The following is a 13,871-nucleotide window of genomic DNA, read 5'->3' as shown; positions in this document are numbered from 1 at the left end:
AAAGCCAAGCTTGACCGAAAATAGCAATTCATGTCACAAAGTAAAAATCCATTAGATGCTCCCCGCGGGTAGCCGGCCTCCTCCTCACGTACTCTCAGGATGCAGCTCCGCTGCCGCTCCCGGACACGACTGCCTGACTGTCGGGCTGCTGCGAGCAGAAAGCCATTCATTCCCCTCAGCTCACTAACATCCCAGCAGCCTCATTCATACAGCTGGGCTCGCTGGGCTGTGGCAGATTGATGCACCAGCCGGGTGGGAGGCTCGGGCAGGCAGACACCTGGGTCATTGCCCTCAAGAGTTGTCGTTTTCTCCTCAAACTGAAGCTCTTAGCATTTCTAGCTCTCAGCAGGAAGACAATAAGCCTGCAAGCATTTAAGTCCTTTAATTACGATTCACTCTGGGTGTCCAAGCACTCTTCCTGTGGAGCAGTTTTGGCTTCACGACCCCATCATACCCACATATGTTTGTGCTGGAGTTTGAGCTTTTGCAGAGAATATTTCAGACGCCGAGCCATTCGTATGCATATGAGCAATTACGGGCTGTTACGCTATTCATTAGACATAATAGCGGGACATTATACCAGCAGCTAGAGGTAACAATGGCTTCCATCCAACACAAAGCCGGAGCATGCTGCACGCCAATCAAACTGCCTTTTATAGCACGAGGGGAAACCAGCAACATGGAGTCGTGTTTTCTGCTTTTCTCTCTCTGTAAATGAATCGTCCCTTTGGAGGATGAAGGATAAACGTACTTTTCCATCGAAGACCATCTCGTATCCTTCTCTGTCTTTGATTTTGTTGTAGAGGTACTCGGACAGCTCCAAACACTTGTCAATCTGAGCTCGAAGCCAATGGTGCCCTGCAAGAGAGAACGTTTACGATTTTAGATCTCCAGCGGGAAACATTTCAGCTAAAACTGACAAACTTTAAGTTTTGAAATTTCAGGAAATTGGTGATGAGCGAAACTGACCACAGAGAAAAGGATTCTGGAACTAAGTTATAAAACAATCATATCTACTTCAAGTGTTTTATAGTAAGTCGATGGAAATAAGAGCGATTTCCTTTCTGCTGAACTTCATATGATAGTCCTTCATTTTTTGTTCTGGGTTAACAAAAAAATCCACAAATATTTAGAAGGTTTAGAGCAGGGGTGTCAAATGCGGCCGAGAGAGATTTTCATGCGGCCCCGCGAGAAGTTTCCAACGCAAAAAAGCGAAATGTTAATTTACTAAAAAGGAAGGCATAAATAATTTGCATGAATCGCAGCATATCCGATAATATATTTCTACTACAAATCCATCGATATTCCACAAAGAGAGCAGTTTTCGACATTTTTTTAGTTTTCTAGAATGCATTTGCCGATTTTATTTCTTTGTAGACGGTCGTTTATTTTTATTAACTGACTACTATTATATATTTTCGCAGGAAAAATATCATTGCTAAAAAAGATGATAGAAGATATTTATTCGGAGATTTTCAGTTTTGAATACGAGGATAGTGACCAAAGTAAAACGGTTAAAAAAGAAGTGCTGACTTTTTCGGCACACTGGCGTAAATATCCGCGCAATTTTTAAAAATAAATACACTTAATTGTACTGGAAAAATCTCTAAATCACAAAGAAACACTCTCGGATGTACTAAGAAAGATTTTGCTTTTAATTAAATTTCCTATAAAAAAGCGAAATATAAAAAAAACATACTCGTTTCTGTTTTATCTTTGTAAAAGGATGTTAAAAGTATCTTACATAATTGAAAAAAAACGAGAAATTTCAAGAAAAGATCCTTACATAATTAGAGTGTAAACAAAGTGCATATTTCCTTTAAAATTAACTAAACTGATATTGGATTAGATAACAATAGTAAAAAAAAAGAATTAGAAAAAAAAAATTTGCACCGTTTTTGTTATTTGAGCGTGCGGCCCGCGAGAAAAACATTGGTCAAATCCGGAACGCCAAGCAAAATGAGTTTGACACCCCTGGTTTAGAGAAACCTGGAGCGGTCTGACAAGTCCTCTTTAAAAAGATATGTGTTTTTTTTCTTTTCAAATGTTTCTTTATGGGGCCTAACCTGTCTATGGTGTTATTATGATTAATCATCATCTTAGACACAATCAGAGCCAGAGTAATATAAATGAGGTTCCCTAAAAACCTGCAGAGCAGGCCGTACCTTAGCTCTCCACATGAGCCACAGCTTGAAGATGTCCACGTGGCGTCCACACTGCAGCGCCTTGTCTCCGGTGTCGTAGGAGAGGTCGTAATGTTTGTCCTGCTGGAACAGGTAGCAGGCGTGCATCTGGTTGCAGTTCTGCATCAGACCCTGTGAAGTCAGAGTCAGAGTGTTTTTATCCCTAATTCATGTAAATGAGAAAATAAACCCAACCAGGATGTCGTCATGGTGATACCTCTTCTCTGACCAGCAGCGCGGAGCACTGCAGAGGGACGGACATCATCTTGTGAGGGTTCCATGTTACAGAGTTGCCCTGCCGGACAAAAAGAGAATATGAAGTTAAATATCTGCCTCTTCATGTTATATGAACAAAAGAGAAACCGTGTCTTGCCTGTCAACTCCATCCAGCTTCCACCTGTGTCTTCTGGACATGAGCAGACTTCCTCCCCACGCTCCCTGGGAGGACACACAAATATCTGATGAAGATACTGGATGAAGAAATGAACCATTTTGCACCAGGTCAAAGCGATGCCTTCGATACAGTTCACTTTGTTGAATCTTACAAATAATTTAAAATTTGACAAGTTCCCTACAGAGTTTTGTGCATGAAAACAGGAAGCTAGTGAGTTCAAAATCACTTTCCCTGCAGTTTGACGCTTTATCATTGTTTTATAGTGTTTATAAAAGCAAAAAGGAAAAAGGAAACAAAACTTGCATTCATAACCAAGTTAGTTAGTTATTTAGTTATAAATCTTTATTTTGGCTTGTACACACTTTTTACAGAACAAGATGAAAAGGTAATAAAAAAAAGAACATTTCCTTTGCCGAAAAGGTGTAGCTGAAGCCGTAGCTTATACCCTTTTTTTCTTATGATCAGCTTAAATATGAAACATTAGCATTACTCCGTTGAAACGAACAATACATAAAAAGACAAAAATAAGTAAGACAAAACACAAAATTGACGTTTCACATTCTAAAATGTTCCCGATAGTATACTCTATATTCATAGTGTTTTATATTTATTTACAGTATTTTCTTTAAACATTTCCTTTAACTTGAAGATAGAACTACACATTTTTAGGTTGTTATTACAACTATTCCATATTTCTCTAGCCTTAATTGATGTCCATCTCTTTTTAATATTAGTTCTTGCTGTCGTCGTCTCAAACATGAGTTTCCCCCTCAGGTCATAGTGGGTTTCTTTTATCTGGAACAAGTCCTGAATGCAGTTTGGAAGCAGTTTCTGCTGGGCTTTAAAGGCAAATAAAACAGTTTTCTGCTCTACTATATCATGGAGTTTTAAAGTATTATATTTAATAAAGAGATTATTTGTTGTTTTATAATAGTCAGATCTATTAATTATCGTTAACGCTCTTTTCTGTAACAGGAAAATAGGGTTTGTATTTGTTTTATAGGTGTTACCCCAAACCTCCACACAATAAGTCATGTATGGAACTATGAGTGAGTTATACATCAAAAACTGTGCTCTTTGACAGAAAAAATTATTTGTTTTATTTAATATTGCTAGGGTTTTAGACATTTTTGATTTTACACTATTTATATGTGATTTCCAGCTAAGTTTATCATCAATTATTACCCCCAGGAACTTATTTTCATATACTCTTTCTAGTGAAATTATCCTACACTGAACATCTTTTTTGTATGAAGACTGCTTTTGTTTTCAAAGGATGGTCCTGTGTTTTAAAGGAAATTAAACATCACTTGCACTGATTTGATGAGATATTTTGTCTTTTCTATTAATTAGAAGAAAAATGCTTCTGCAGGCTTATTTGCATTACCTAACTCTTACTATACTGCTTGAAAACATCCCTTTTAATCTTATTACAGCACTTTGCAAAGTACGTTGCACTTATTTCGAATCCAAATTAGGGATTTTTAACCCCAATCATGGTTATGTAGAGAAGGTGTGTCCATCTTTTAAAATATTTAGTACTAATTCAACAGTTGTAGATCCACTTTTAACAGCAATAACTTGAATTAACTGTTTTCTGTATGACATTACCAGTCTCTTTTTCACCATTGTGAAGGATTTTCACCAACCTCCTGTACTTCTCTACAGTTTCAGTTCATTGAAGTTTGTATTTGTTGTTTCATAGTTGTCATAAAATCTCAAATCTAAAACTAAGCCATCTAGGAGCAGCGTGTGAAACAAACTACTCTCTGATAATAAAAGACAGTTGATGAGCTGATCATCAGCAAGTGTGAGCAGCTCCATCCATCCATTCACTTCATTTATTTATTTAGCAAAAACAATCAAAAGCTTGTTTTTTAGACATTCAAGGCCTGTTTAAAATAGGTATTAGATGCCATAATAGGTCCCCTTTAGGGCTACAGCTCGGGTCGGCGGCCTCAGCACCGGAGACATGGAACAAGGTCCATTCAGACCCAAAGATGGGACTGAAGTTCAGCAGGTGGCAGAACATCTTTTGCCAGATGTTCCCAGCAAAACCTAACTATACATTTCGGCCTGCCGGGCTTGACCGGCATCTTCCTGCACCATCTCATCCAAGTCACCACGTAGTGATCATTTGACAGCTGAGCTCCATCAAAACAATCAGTTTGCTGGTCTGGAGCATTCAAGACAACCAACTATAGCTTGGATACACCCAGTACTGGAGTTGAGGGGGGATGAGGGGGGATGGCATCCCACCCTGAAATAAAAACGGTCAAAATCATCCCCCCAGTAAAACTGCCATCCCCCCTTTCCATCCCTTATGTCATTTCATCAATGAATGTGGTTTTACTGCTATTTCAACATTTAGAGTCATCACCAGAAAAATAACACCAGAAAAATAACTTATTTGACAATTTTCACCTGTTTCAAGTACATTTTCACTTGAAATAAGTAGAAAAATCTGCCAGTGGGACAAGATTTATCTTCTTATTACAAGCAAAAAAATCTTGTTCCACTGGCAGATTTTTCTACTTATTTTAAGTGAAAATCTACTTGAAACAGGTGAAAATTGTTGTTTTTTCCAGTGATGAGTCTTGTTTTAAGTGTAATGAGATTTTTTTACTAAAATGAGACATTTTAACTAGAAATAAGACAAATATTCTTGTTAAGATTGTGAGTTTTTGCAGTGATCCATGTTACTTATCCTGTGAAGGACAGAGTCATATTGATAAGTTCAGAAAACAGTTTTTTATTGTTGTGTTTTGATGTATTTGATGTAAGCCCAGTGGATATTTAAAGCTTACAGAAGGCTGCATTTAACTGCTGCTATGTCATTCCTGCAGTATTTCTGCAGGTGTTTTGGTCACTGCTATTATTTGTAATATATTATATTATTTGTAATCAGCACAAATTATCTGTCCCCATATGATAAAATCCACCATCCCCCCTGATTTATTTTAAAAACTCGAGTACTGGATACACCTGACTCGGGGGTCGGCAACCCGCGGCTCTAGAGCTGCATGTGGCTCTTTAGCGCCGCCCTAGTGGCTCCTGGAGCTTTTTAAAAATGTTTGAAAATGGAAATAGATGGGGCAGGGAAATATATTTTTTGCTTTAATATGGTTTCTGTTGGAGGACAAACAACGTTTGCCAATGCTGTAAAAATGTGCAGAATAAATATTAAATTTCAACATTTCTGTTAACGAAGATTTGCGTCAGAGCCACACGTTGCTACCAGCAGGGCGGCGCCAGGCAGGGGGCTGTTGTAAACAAACCGGCCAAAGGGATCGTTTCCAAAGGGAAAAAGAGGAAAAATAACTGAGGAGAAAAGAGGATTCAACGTTTCTTGGACCGAATCATTTGCATTCATTGCAGAACTATTTGCAGACTTCAAAAACAAAACGGAGATAATACAGACTCTCTCCGCTAGGACACTGAAGGAAAGGGCCATTAAAATAGCAGCGACATCACAGATCAGCAAATCAAGGACATAAATTCAGCGCCAGCAAACTCAATTATTGTGTTGAGTCGTGTGATGTGATCGATATTGAGCAGACTGCGTTTTTATGCAGGTATGTGAACTCTTATGTATTTGTAGCCAACTTAGTCTTTTTGATAGTAGGCTAATATAACTAATATAGATACATACAGCATGGGTTGCCTTTAGGAATGGGTGATATTTTACCGTTCACGATATACCGTCAAAAAAATTCCTCACGATAAGAATTTGTCATCTCACGGTAAAAACGATAAATTCTCGTTGATGACGTTTTTGTGTAAAGCTGATTTATGGAAAGAAGGAAGGAAGGAAGGAAGGAAGGAAGGAAGGAAGAAAGAAAGAAAGAAAGAAAGAAAGAAAGAAAGAAAGAAAGAAAGAAAGAAAGAAAGAAAGAAAGAAAGAAAGAAAGAAAGAAAGAAAGAAAGAAAGAAAGAAAGAAAGAAATGAGCCAGGAAGGAAGGAAGGAAGGAAGGAAGGAAGGAAGGAAGGAAGGAAGGAAGGAAGGAAGGAAGGAAGGAAGGAAGGAAGGAAGGAAGGAAGGAAGGAAGGAAGGAAGGAAGGAAAGAAAGAAAGAAAGAAAGAAAGAAAGAACGAAATGAGCCAGGAAGGAAGGAAGGAAGGAAGGAAGGAAGGAAGGAAGGAAGGAAGGAAGGAAGGAAGGAAAGGAGGAAAGAAGGGAGAAAAGAAGAAGGGAAGAAGGAAGGAAGAAAGAAAGAAAGAAAGAAAGAAAGAAAGAAAGAAAGAAAGAAAGAAAGAAAGAAAGAAAGAAAGAAAGAAAGAAAGAAAGAAAGAAAGAAATGAGCCAGGAAGGAAGGAAGGAAGGAAGGAAGGAAGGAAGGAAGGAAGGAAGGAAGGAAGGAAGGAAGGAAGGAAGGAAGGAAGGAAGGAAGGAAGGAAGGAAGGAAGGAAGGAAGGAAGGAAGGAAAGAAAGAAAGAAAGAAAGAAAGAAAGAAAGAAAGAAAGAACGAAATGAGCCAGGAAGGAAGGAAGGAAGGAAGGAAGGAAGGAAGGAAGGAAGGAAGGAAGGAAGGAAGGAAGGAAAGGAGGAAAGAAGGGAGAAAAGAAGAAGGAAGAAGGAAGGAAGAAAGAAAGAAAGAAAGAAAGAAAGAAAGAAAGAAAGAAAGAAAGAAAGAAAGAAAGAAAGAACGAAATGAGCCAGGAAGGAAGGAAGGAAGGAAGGGAGAAAAGAAGAAGGGAAGAAGGAAGGAAGAAAGAAAGAAAGAAAGAAAGAAAGAAAGAAAGAAAGAAAGAAAGAAAGAAAGAAAGAAAGAAAGAAAGAAAGAAAGAAAGAAAGAAAGAAAGAAAGAAAGAAAGAAAGAAAGAAAGAAAGAACGAAATGAGCCAGGAAGGAAGGAAGTGATTCAAAACTACTCCTAAAAGTACAGCATTTCCCAAAATGTACTCAAGTAAATGTAACGGAGTAAATAAATAATTTTTCATCTTGCGATAAAAACGATAAATTCCCGTTGATGATGTTTTTGTGTAAAGCTGATTTATGGTTCTGCGTTAAATCCACGCACGGAAGGAAGGAAGGAAGGAAGGAAGGAAGGAAGTGAGCCTGAAAGAAAGAAAGAAAGAAAGAAAGAAAGAAAGAAAGAAAGAAAGAAAGAAAGAAAGAAAGAAAGAAAGAAAGAAAGAAAGAAAGAAAGAAAGAAAGAAAGAAAGAAGGATAAATTCCCGTTGATGACGTTTTTGTGTAACAAACATGGCGGATCTGAGAGCGAGATAGATTTATAGTTACAAAGGTGGAGTTGAATTGGTATTTTTTTTATCATCATTTTTATCGTTATCGGGATAAATGCCAGAAATTATCGTGATACATTTTTTAGTCCATACCGCCCATCCCTAGTTGCCTTCATTATAAGACGTATACAAAACTTTTCATTTTTTGCAGCTCCAGGCATATTTGTTTTTGGGGTTTTTTTGGTCCAATATGGCTCTTTCAACATTTTGGGTTGCCGACCCCTGATCTGACTGGATCCCCATCAGCTTGTCATCACGGTCTGTCAATGGTTGCGATAATGAAATAATGGTTGCATGGAAGAGAAGATTGTGGATTGAGCTGATGACATTGATAGTTAGTCATGAGAGAAAGCTTTACTGGAAGTGTTTGGAATCATTTGTGCACTTTTGAGCCCCATAAAAAGGCAGAAAACCTATTTTTCCCTCTGCGAAAAAAAGCTGCACCTCAGTTGAAAAATGGCAGACAAGAACATTAACGTCTCTTAATAGAGGTGTCTGCTTGTCAAGAACACATCAGTTTCATTAATAGATAGAGTTTCTTCAGTGATGGGGCCTGTGTGACGGAGGAAATGATTTACGGCCTCTGTTCCACTTTCTCTAATCTCCGGTGTTAGATAGGAAATGGCTCACTCTCTATGTGGGTCAACGGCGAGCAGTCGGAGGCGAGACAGATCTAATAGATTTGTCAAACTCAGAGGTGAGCTGTGTGGCTCTTTGTGCTCCCTCACTAAAACCCCTCCCGCGGACAGAAACCTGCGTCACACGAGTATGAAGTAATAATAACATTTAAAGCAGGCAGCAGGAAACGGTTACTCAGGTTTCTGTCAATTATTAGGAAGGATTTAACATTTAAATTCTCAAGTGGTTGACTCACATCCACATGCATCCAGATGTTGTACTTTTTGCAGATGTCGGAGATGGCGATGAGAGGGTCGAAGGCTCCGTACACCGTCGTCCCCGCGGTCGCACTCACGAAGAACGGAACAAAACCCTGCACAAGGACAAACAACATGCAGCAGGTAATGCACCTTGTTGCTGCCGCGTGTGTCCAGATGTCTGCCATCGCTGGAGCCGTTTCAGTCTGATGGATCCCATAAAACCAATGCTGTATGAAGTAATATCCGTCTGTTCGTACTGGGGGTTATGAATGTGTGACACATTACCTTCTGTTTCGCCTCCAGTATCCTCCTCTCAAGGTCGGCCGGGATCATTTTACCGCTGCAAAGGCAAATGAAAAGCTTTATTTGTTGTTTGCATTGCTTGTAAATTCAAAAGAAACGGTCTACGAGTGAAAATGTCACCAGAATAACACAGAAATATCATCTACATGAGTAAAAGTCCTCTATTTTAAATACAATGTAAAACCAAAGTTGAGGGTGAATTTTGGCGGATGCTCTTGGGGTCGTTGTCCTGCTGCATAAACGTCTACGAAGCTTCAGCTGGAGGAAAGCTCCTTTAGTGCAGGAGATAACCAAAACAATCGTTCAATTTGTGATACAAGCATGACATTTGGTACACACATAGCCAAAGGCATTCCAAAAATAATTGGATGTGGAGCCATCGTGAATTTTCAACATGGCGCCCATGGCAGCCATTTTTCAAAATGGCCACCAGAAACAAGTGTTTTCTAATGAGTGATTAGTTGAAATGAGTTGCCAGTTTGCCCTGGCTCTTTTTTTCTCTTTTTTTCCTCTTTTTTCCATATTTTTTCCTCTTTTTTTTCCTCTTATCCATATCTTTTGGGGATAGAGAAAAAAAGAGGAAAAAAAAGATGAAAAAAAATGGGAAAAAATAGGAAAAAAATATGGCAAAGAGGAAAAAAAGAGAAAAAAAGGAGAAAAAGATGAAAAAAAGAGAAGATGAAAAAAAAGAAAAAAAGAGGAAAAAAAGAGGAGTGTAGACTCATTAGAAAACATTTGTGTCCATGTTGAAAATTCACGATGGCTCCACGTCCATATCTTTTGGGGAAACCTTTGGCTATTTGTCTACCGAATTTCATGCTTGTATCACAAACTGAACGATTCCTATAGATCTTATAGCTAAACAGTTGGACTACTTCCACTTTATCCTGTAGGATATTTTGGTAAACTTGGGAATTAATTCCCCCCTTGATGATAAGAAGTTCAGGCTCTAAAGGAAGCAAGGCAAACCAAAATCATGAAACTCCCTCCACCGTACTTTACCATAGGGATGACGACTTACGTTTTTATGTTCGGTGCTTTCTTCATGGTGTGCCTTTTTTTTTTGCTTCATACAATACAAAGTGCTGAATATTCTCCCTGAATTCTGGTCTTATTTTATTAGTCTACAAAAGTTTCTGTATGTCGTGGATTGGGTAAACCTCGGTTGTGCTGTAGTTGTTTGGAGAACAGCAGCGTCCTTCATGGTTTTCTGCCGTCGTCAACTTGCCATTTTTTTAACCTAATTTCTGATTCAGATTTACGAAGAGCAGCCACCGTCCTAAATCAATCAAAGACATTTCCTCAAACTGCAAACTGATGAAAGTCTAAACACTTTGAGATTATCTTGAACTGAGTATTGAATATTTGGTTCTGTTTACTTTATTTACTGCAGTCTTGTTTGCTGTTCCCATGTTTTGAACGCTAGTTTTCATTGTTGTTTTTTAAATTTTGATGTCAGTTTTTTGTTCTGAGCCTCAGTTCATTTCATGTCATGATTTATTTTGTCGACCTGGATCCTTGTATTTTTGTTGGATTTTTTCTCCTTCCCTTTTTTTGTACCACATTTCTGTTCCTCTCTGTCTCACAAGTGACTCTATTTTATTCTATTTGTTTGTCTGATGTCACATCCTCATCATGTCATGTTATTTTCTTGCCGTTTGTATCTTTGTACATCCTGCTTGAACAGGCTTTTTATTAGTTGTTGTGGTGTTTCTTGTTCTGTCTTCGTAAAGCCTCATTTCTACGCTTGTGCTCTCCGTTTCACACAATCATGATGTTTTTAAGACTGTTTTACCTCTTTACATCTTAACAACAATTCCAAAGAACCAATATGTGCATTGTCCACATCAGATAACATCTATCCACAAATTATGTGGACAGAAAAAACTAAAAACGGTGTTGTTCTACAGTGAATGACATTTACCATTCATCTGCTTTGATGCAGATAACGCTTTCAGTCCCGATGCCGAGAGCTGCCGCTCCTTTTTTGATTGAAAAATGGCTCTAAGAGATGAGAGAAATGAAAAAAACATGATCACGTCACAGCAGGTGAAATTAAACAGTACATTTGTATCAAACATGACCGGTTTGTGGGCCCTTTAATAGTTTTTGGCCCACAGCTTCTTCCAAATGTCCTTAGAAGATGAAGGAGGTGACGTATAGTGTGACAGACACACCTGTCAACCTGTGTCCTTCTGCATCTGACAGGCATAATGTCAGCTTTAAACCCGCGCCAGAGGCCTGAGAGCAGTTACTTTACACATCACACATCAAGCAGAGTAATGTGAGGCCATAACTCCAAAGGAAAAGCTTTGACGTTTGATTTAAAGGAAAACTGTTGTGTGTTTATCATTTAATGCGAGCTGACACGAGGTGAGCGTGCAGCTGAATTTAAACAGGGAAAAGCCTTACGTGCTCCGACGTGAAGGCCACGAGTCTGGGAACAGATGACATGCCTTTCTCTTTCACTTCAGGGAACATCTTGAAGCGGGCGAGCAGCATGGCGTACATATTAGAAATAGCTCCACCTAGAGGACAGAGAGGAGTTTACAGTCTCAGGGGGGCGCTGAAGTGTTTCCAGCTGAAACAAAGTGGAGCAGAGCTTTAAAATGTCCCTGCGTGTTTAAAATGAAGGCTCAACAGGAGGGGCTTTTGTTCACGATCACGATCCGTGTGAGAGACGACACGGCATTCACAATCACAGCTCCAGCATCTGCAATGTCACAGTCAATCACAGCCCGTCATTAAATCCACCAGGGACTGCACGTCGTAGCAACCAGGGGAAGAAATTTAAAATTCAGGGTTGATGAGGAGGGGAAAAAAAAGGATTTATGCTAATTGGCCTTGAAATGGGCTCCCTTTATATCATCAGAATGCAAATTGACACATGACAACACACTCCGCCAGCTCCATTTGCAGTGAGAGAGAGAGAGGGGTGATGCTCGTACCGGGGGAGAAGATGCCGTCTCCTCGCCCGTCCGTCCAGCCAATGATCTCCCGCATCTTCTTCAGAGTGACGTATTCCAGCAGCACAAACACCGGAGCCACCTCATAGGTGAACCTGCGTGACACAAGATGCATCACATGGTGCCGGCTTCACATCATGACTCATCCCCAAAAAAGAGGACAAGTAAACCGACTGCAGGTTGCAATTTCGGGGGAAAAAAACATTTAAAATTGTCTGTGCAAATGTCAAACATGAGGCCTCACTTTTATTTATGAAGAAGGCAGAATAGTTCTTATTCTTCAATGCTATATCAATCCTGTTATTGCTCGTTATTAAACATGCAGATGACCTGCAGCCACTAGGGGGCGCTCGAACTACAAAGTCAGCTCAATATACAGGATTTGGGAAGAAATAAAAATGACCTGTTTGTACTTGAAGCCACCAAAATAAGATGTCAGTACTTCACTTCACTTCACTTCACTTCACTCGCTAAAAACAATTTTCTCACAAACCTCAGAATTGTATTTTTTCCAGATTTGTGAGTATAAAGTCAGAGATTGATGATTTTTTTTTCTACAAATTTGTAAGGGTATGAAGTCACACATTCTAAGTGTGTGGGTGTGTGTGTTTTTTTTTTTTTTTTTTTAAATTTGCACATTTACGAAGTCAGAAATTCTGGTTTATTAATTTAAGTGTTTTTTTTCTGTTTTATTTTCTCAATTATTTGTGGTTTTCATACTTGGAAACCCTTCGTCTTCCCTCTTGGAAATTGGCCAATCCATGAAGGCATTCATTCTAGGATTTTCATTAAAATTTGCAAATTTGCAAGATTACAAAGTGAGAAATTATTTTTTTCCCTTTTTCCCTTCACAAATGTGTGAGTTTATAGACTTGTAAATCCAGAGTTCTTGCTCACAAATGTATGAATCAATTAAGAAAGATTTATTTCTTCGTTCATCTATACGTTAATGAAGTAATTTTGTCCTGTGTTTTTGTTTGTAAAAATCTGCACATTTTAAAACCAGAAACCCAGAGAGGTGACTCACAAATTTGCAAGATTTTTGAGTCAGAAATGATAAATTCATGTCTTGCAAAATGGTGAATTTTTGAAAGCAGAAATTCTGAATGACATCTTTCAAAAATGCATATCTATTTAGGTTCCTTTACAATTGTAGTTTATAAATCATAATTCCTGTAATTTCTGTAATTTCTTAGAATAGATTAAAAGATCATCTTGGATCTTTCCTAAGGATTTGAACTATAGTTTCACCAGATAGGGCCCTGCAGGCAGAAGCCTGGGTTGGGCCCCAAAAGAAAACAGAAACGTCCCTGTGAGTAAATACAGAGAATTTTTTTTTGAGAAACTATATTTCAACGTCTAAGACTCTTGTTTCTGTGACACAAATGTGGTATTTTCTGATTTCTGCATTAGAAGTACATCCCAAATGTATTTTCTTTAATAAAAGTGTAAAATCAGGCTTATTTTACAGTCCATCACCGCTGCCAAAGATGAAGAGTTTATCAGCCTAAAAACACACGTCTGAAATTAGCTTTAGATTAGTCCGAATGTAATTTCAAAGCTAATTTTCTCTCCTTTAATCCCCGTGGGGATCAGAGGTGAGGGGAGGGATGAAAGGCAGCGGTGGGAGGGGTGCAGCGTGGGAGTAAAGGGGCGGGTTGGGGGGGGATCTGTCTTTCATTTCACCCTTTTCATTTAGCATGATCTGGAGGGGGGGGGGGGCACTATCAGCGTGTGCAGACGCAGAGCAGAGCGCATACGGATGCACCGGAAATGGAATTCATTGTCTCCATCGTTATCAGCGCCTGAAATCGTGCTGAGGCAGGGCCACATACTCACATGTTGGTGTTGGCGGTGGACGTTAGCCAATCGGCTGCCAGGCCGACCATGTCTAATCCTGTG

The 13,871-nt window shown here is 39.0% G+C and overlaps 1 protein-coding gene across 1 annotated transcript in view; it reads right to left on the bottom strand.

Moving 5' to 3' along the window:
• LOC133423398 (glutamate decarboxylase 2-like) overlaps positions 1 to 13,871 on the bottom strand; it is a 34,923-nt gene that overhangs the window by 11,132 nt on the left and 9,920 nt on the right. The window contains 11 exon segments of the mRNA XM_061713577.1: positions 752 to 840; positions 843 to 858; positions 2,166 to 2,315; positions 2,401 to 2,478; positions 2,547 to 2,621; positions 8,697 to 8,813; positions 8,986 to 9,040; positions 10,928 to 11,007; positions 11,416 to 11,531; positions 11,952 to 12,064; positions 13,809 to 13,866. Coding sequence (XP_061569561.1) covers positions 752 to 840; positions 843 to 858; positions 2,166 to 2,315; positions 2,401 to 2,478; positions 2,547 to 2,621; positions 8,697 to 8,813; positions 8,986 to 9,040; positions 10,928 to 11,007; positions 11,416 to 11,531; positions 11,952 to 12,064; positions 13,809 to 13,866 — 947 coding nt within the window.

Source organism: Cololabis saira, chromosome 22, assembly GCF_033807715.1.
Source record: "Cololabis saira isolate AMF1-May2022 chromosome 22, fColSai1.1, whole genome shotgun sequence".
In the NCBI taxonomy this organism is placed as follows: domain Eukaryota; kingdom Metazoa; phylum Chordata; class Actinopteri; order Beloniformes; family Belonidae; genus Cololabis; species Cololabis saira.
The sequence above is the reverse complement of the archived record's forward strand: the minus strand, read 5'-3'. Positions and strand labels throughout refer to the sequence as shown.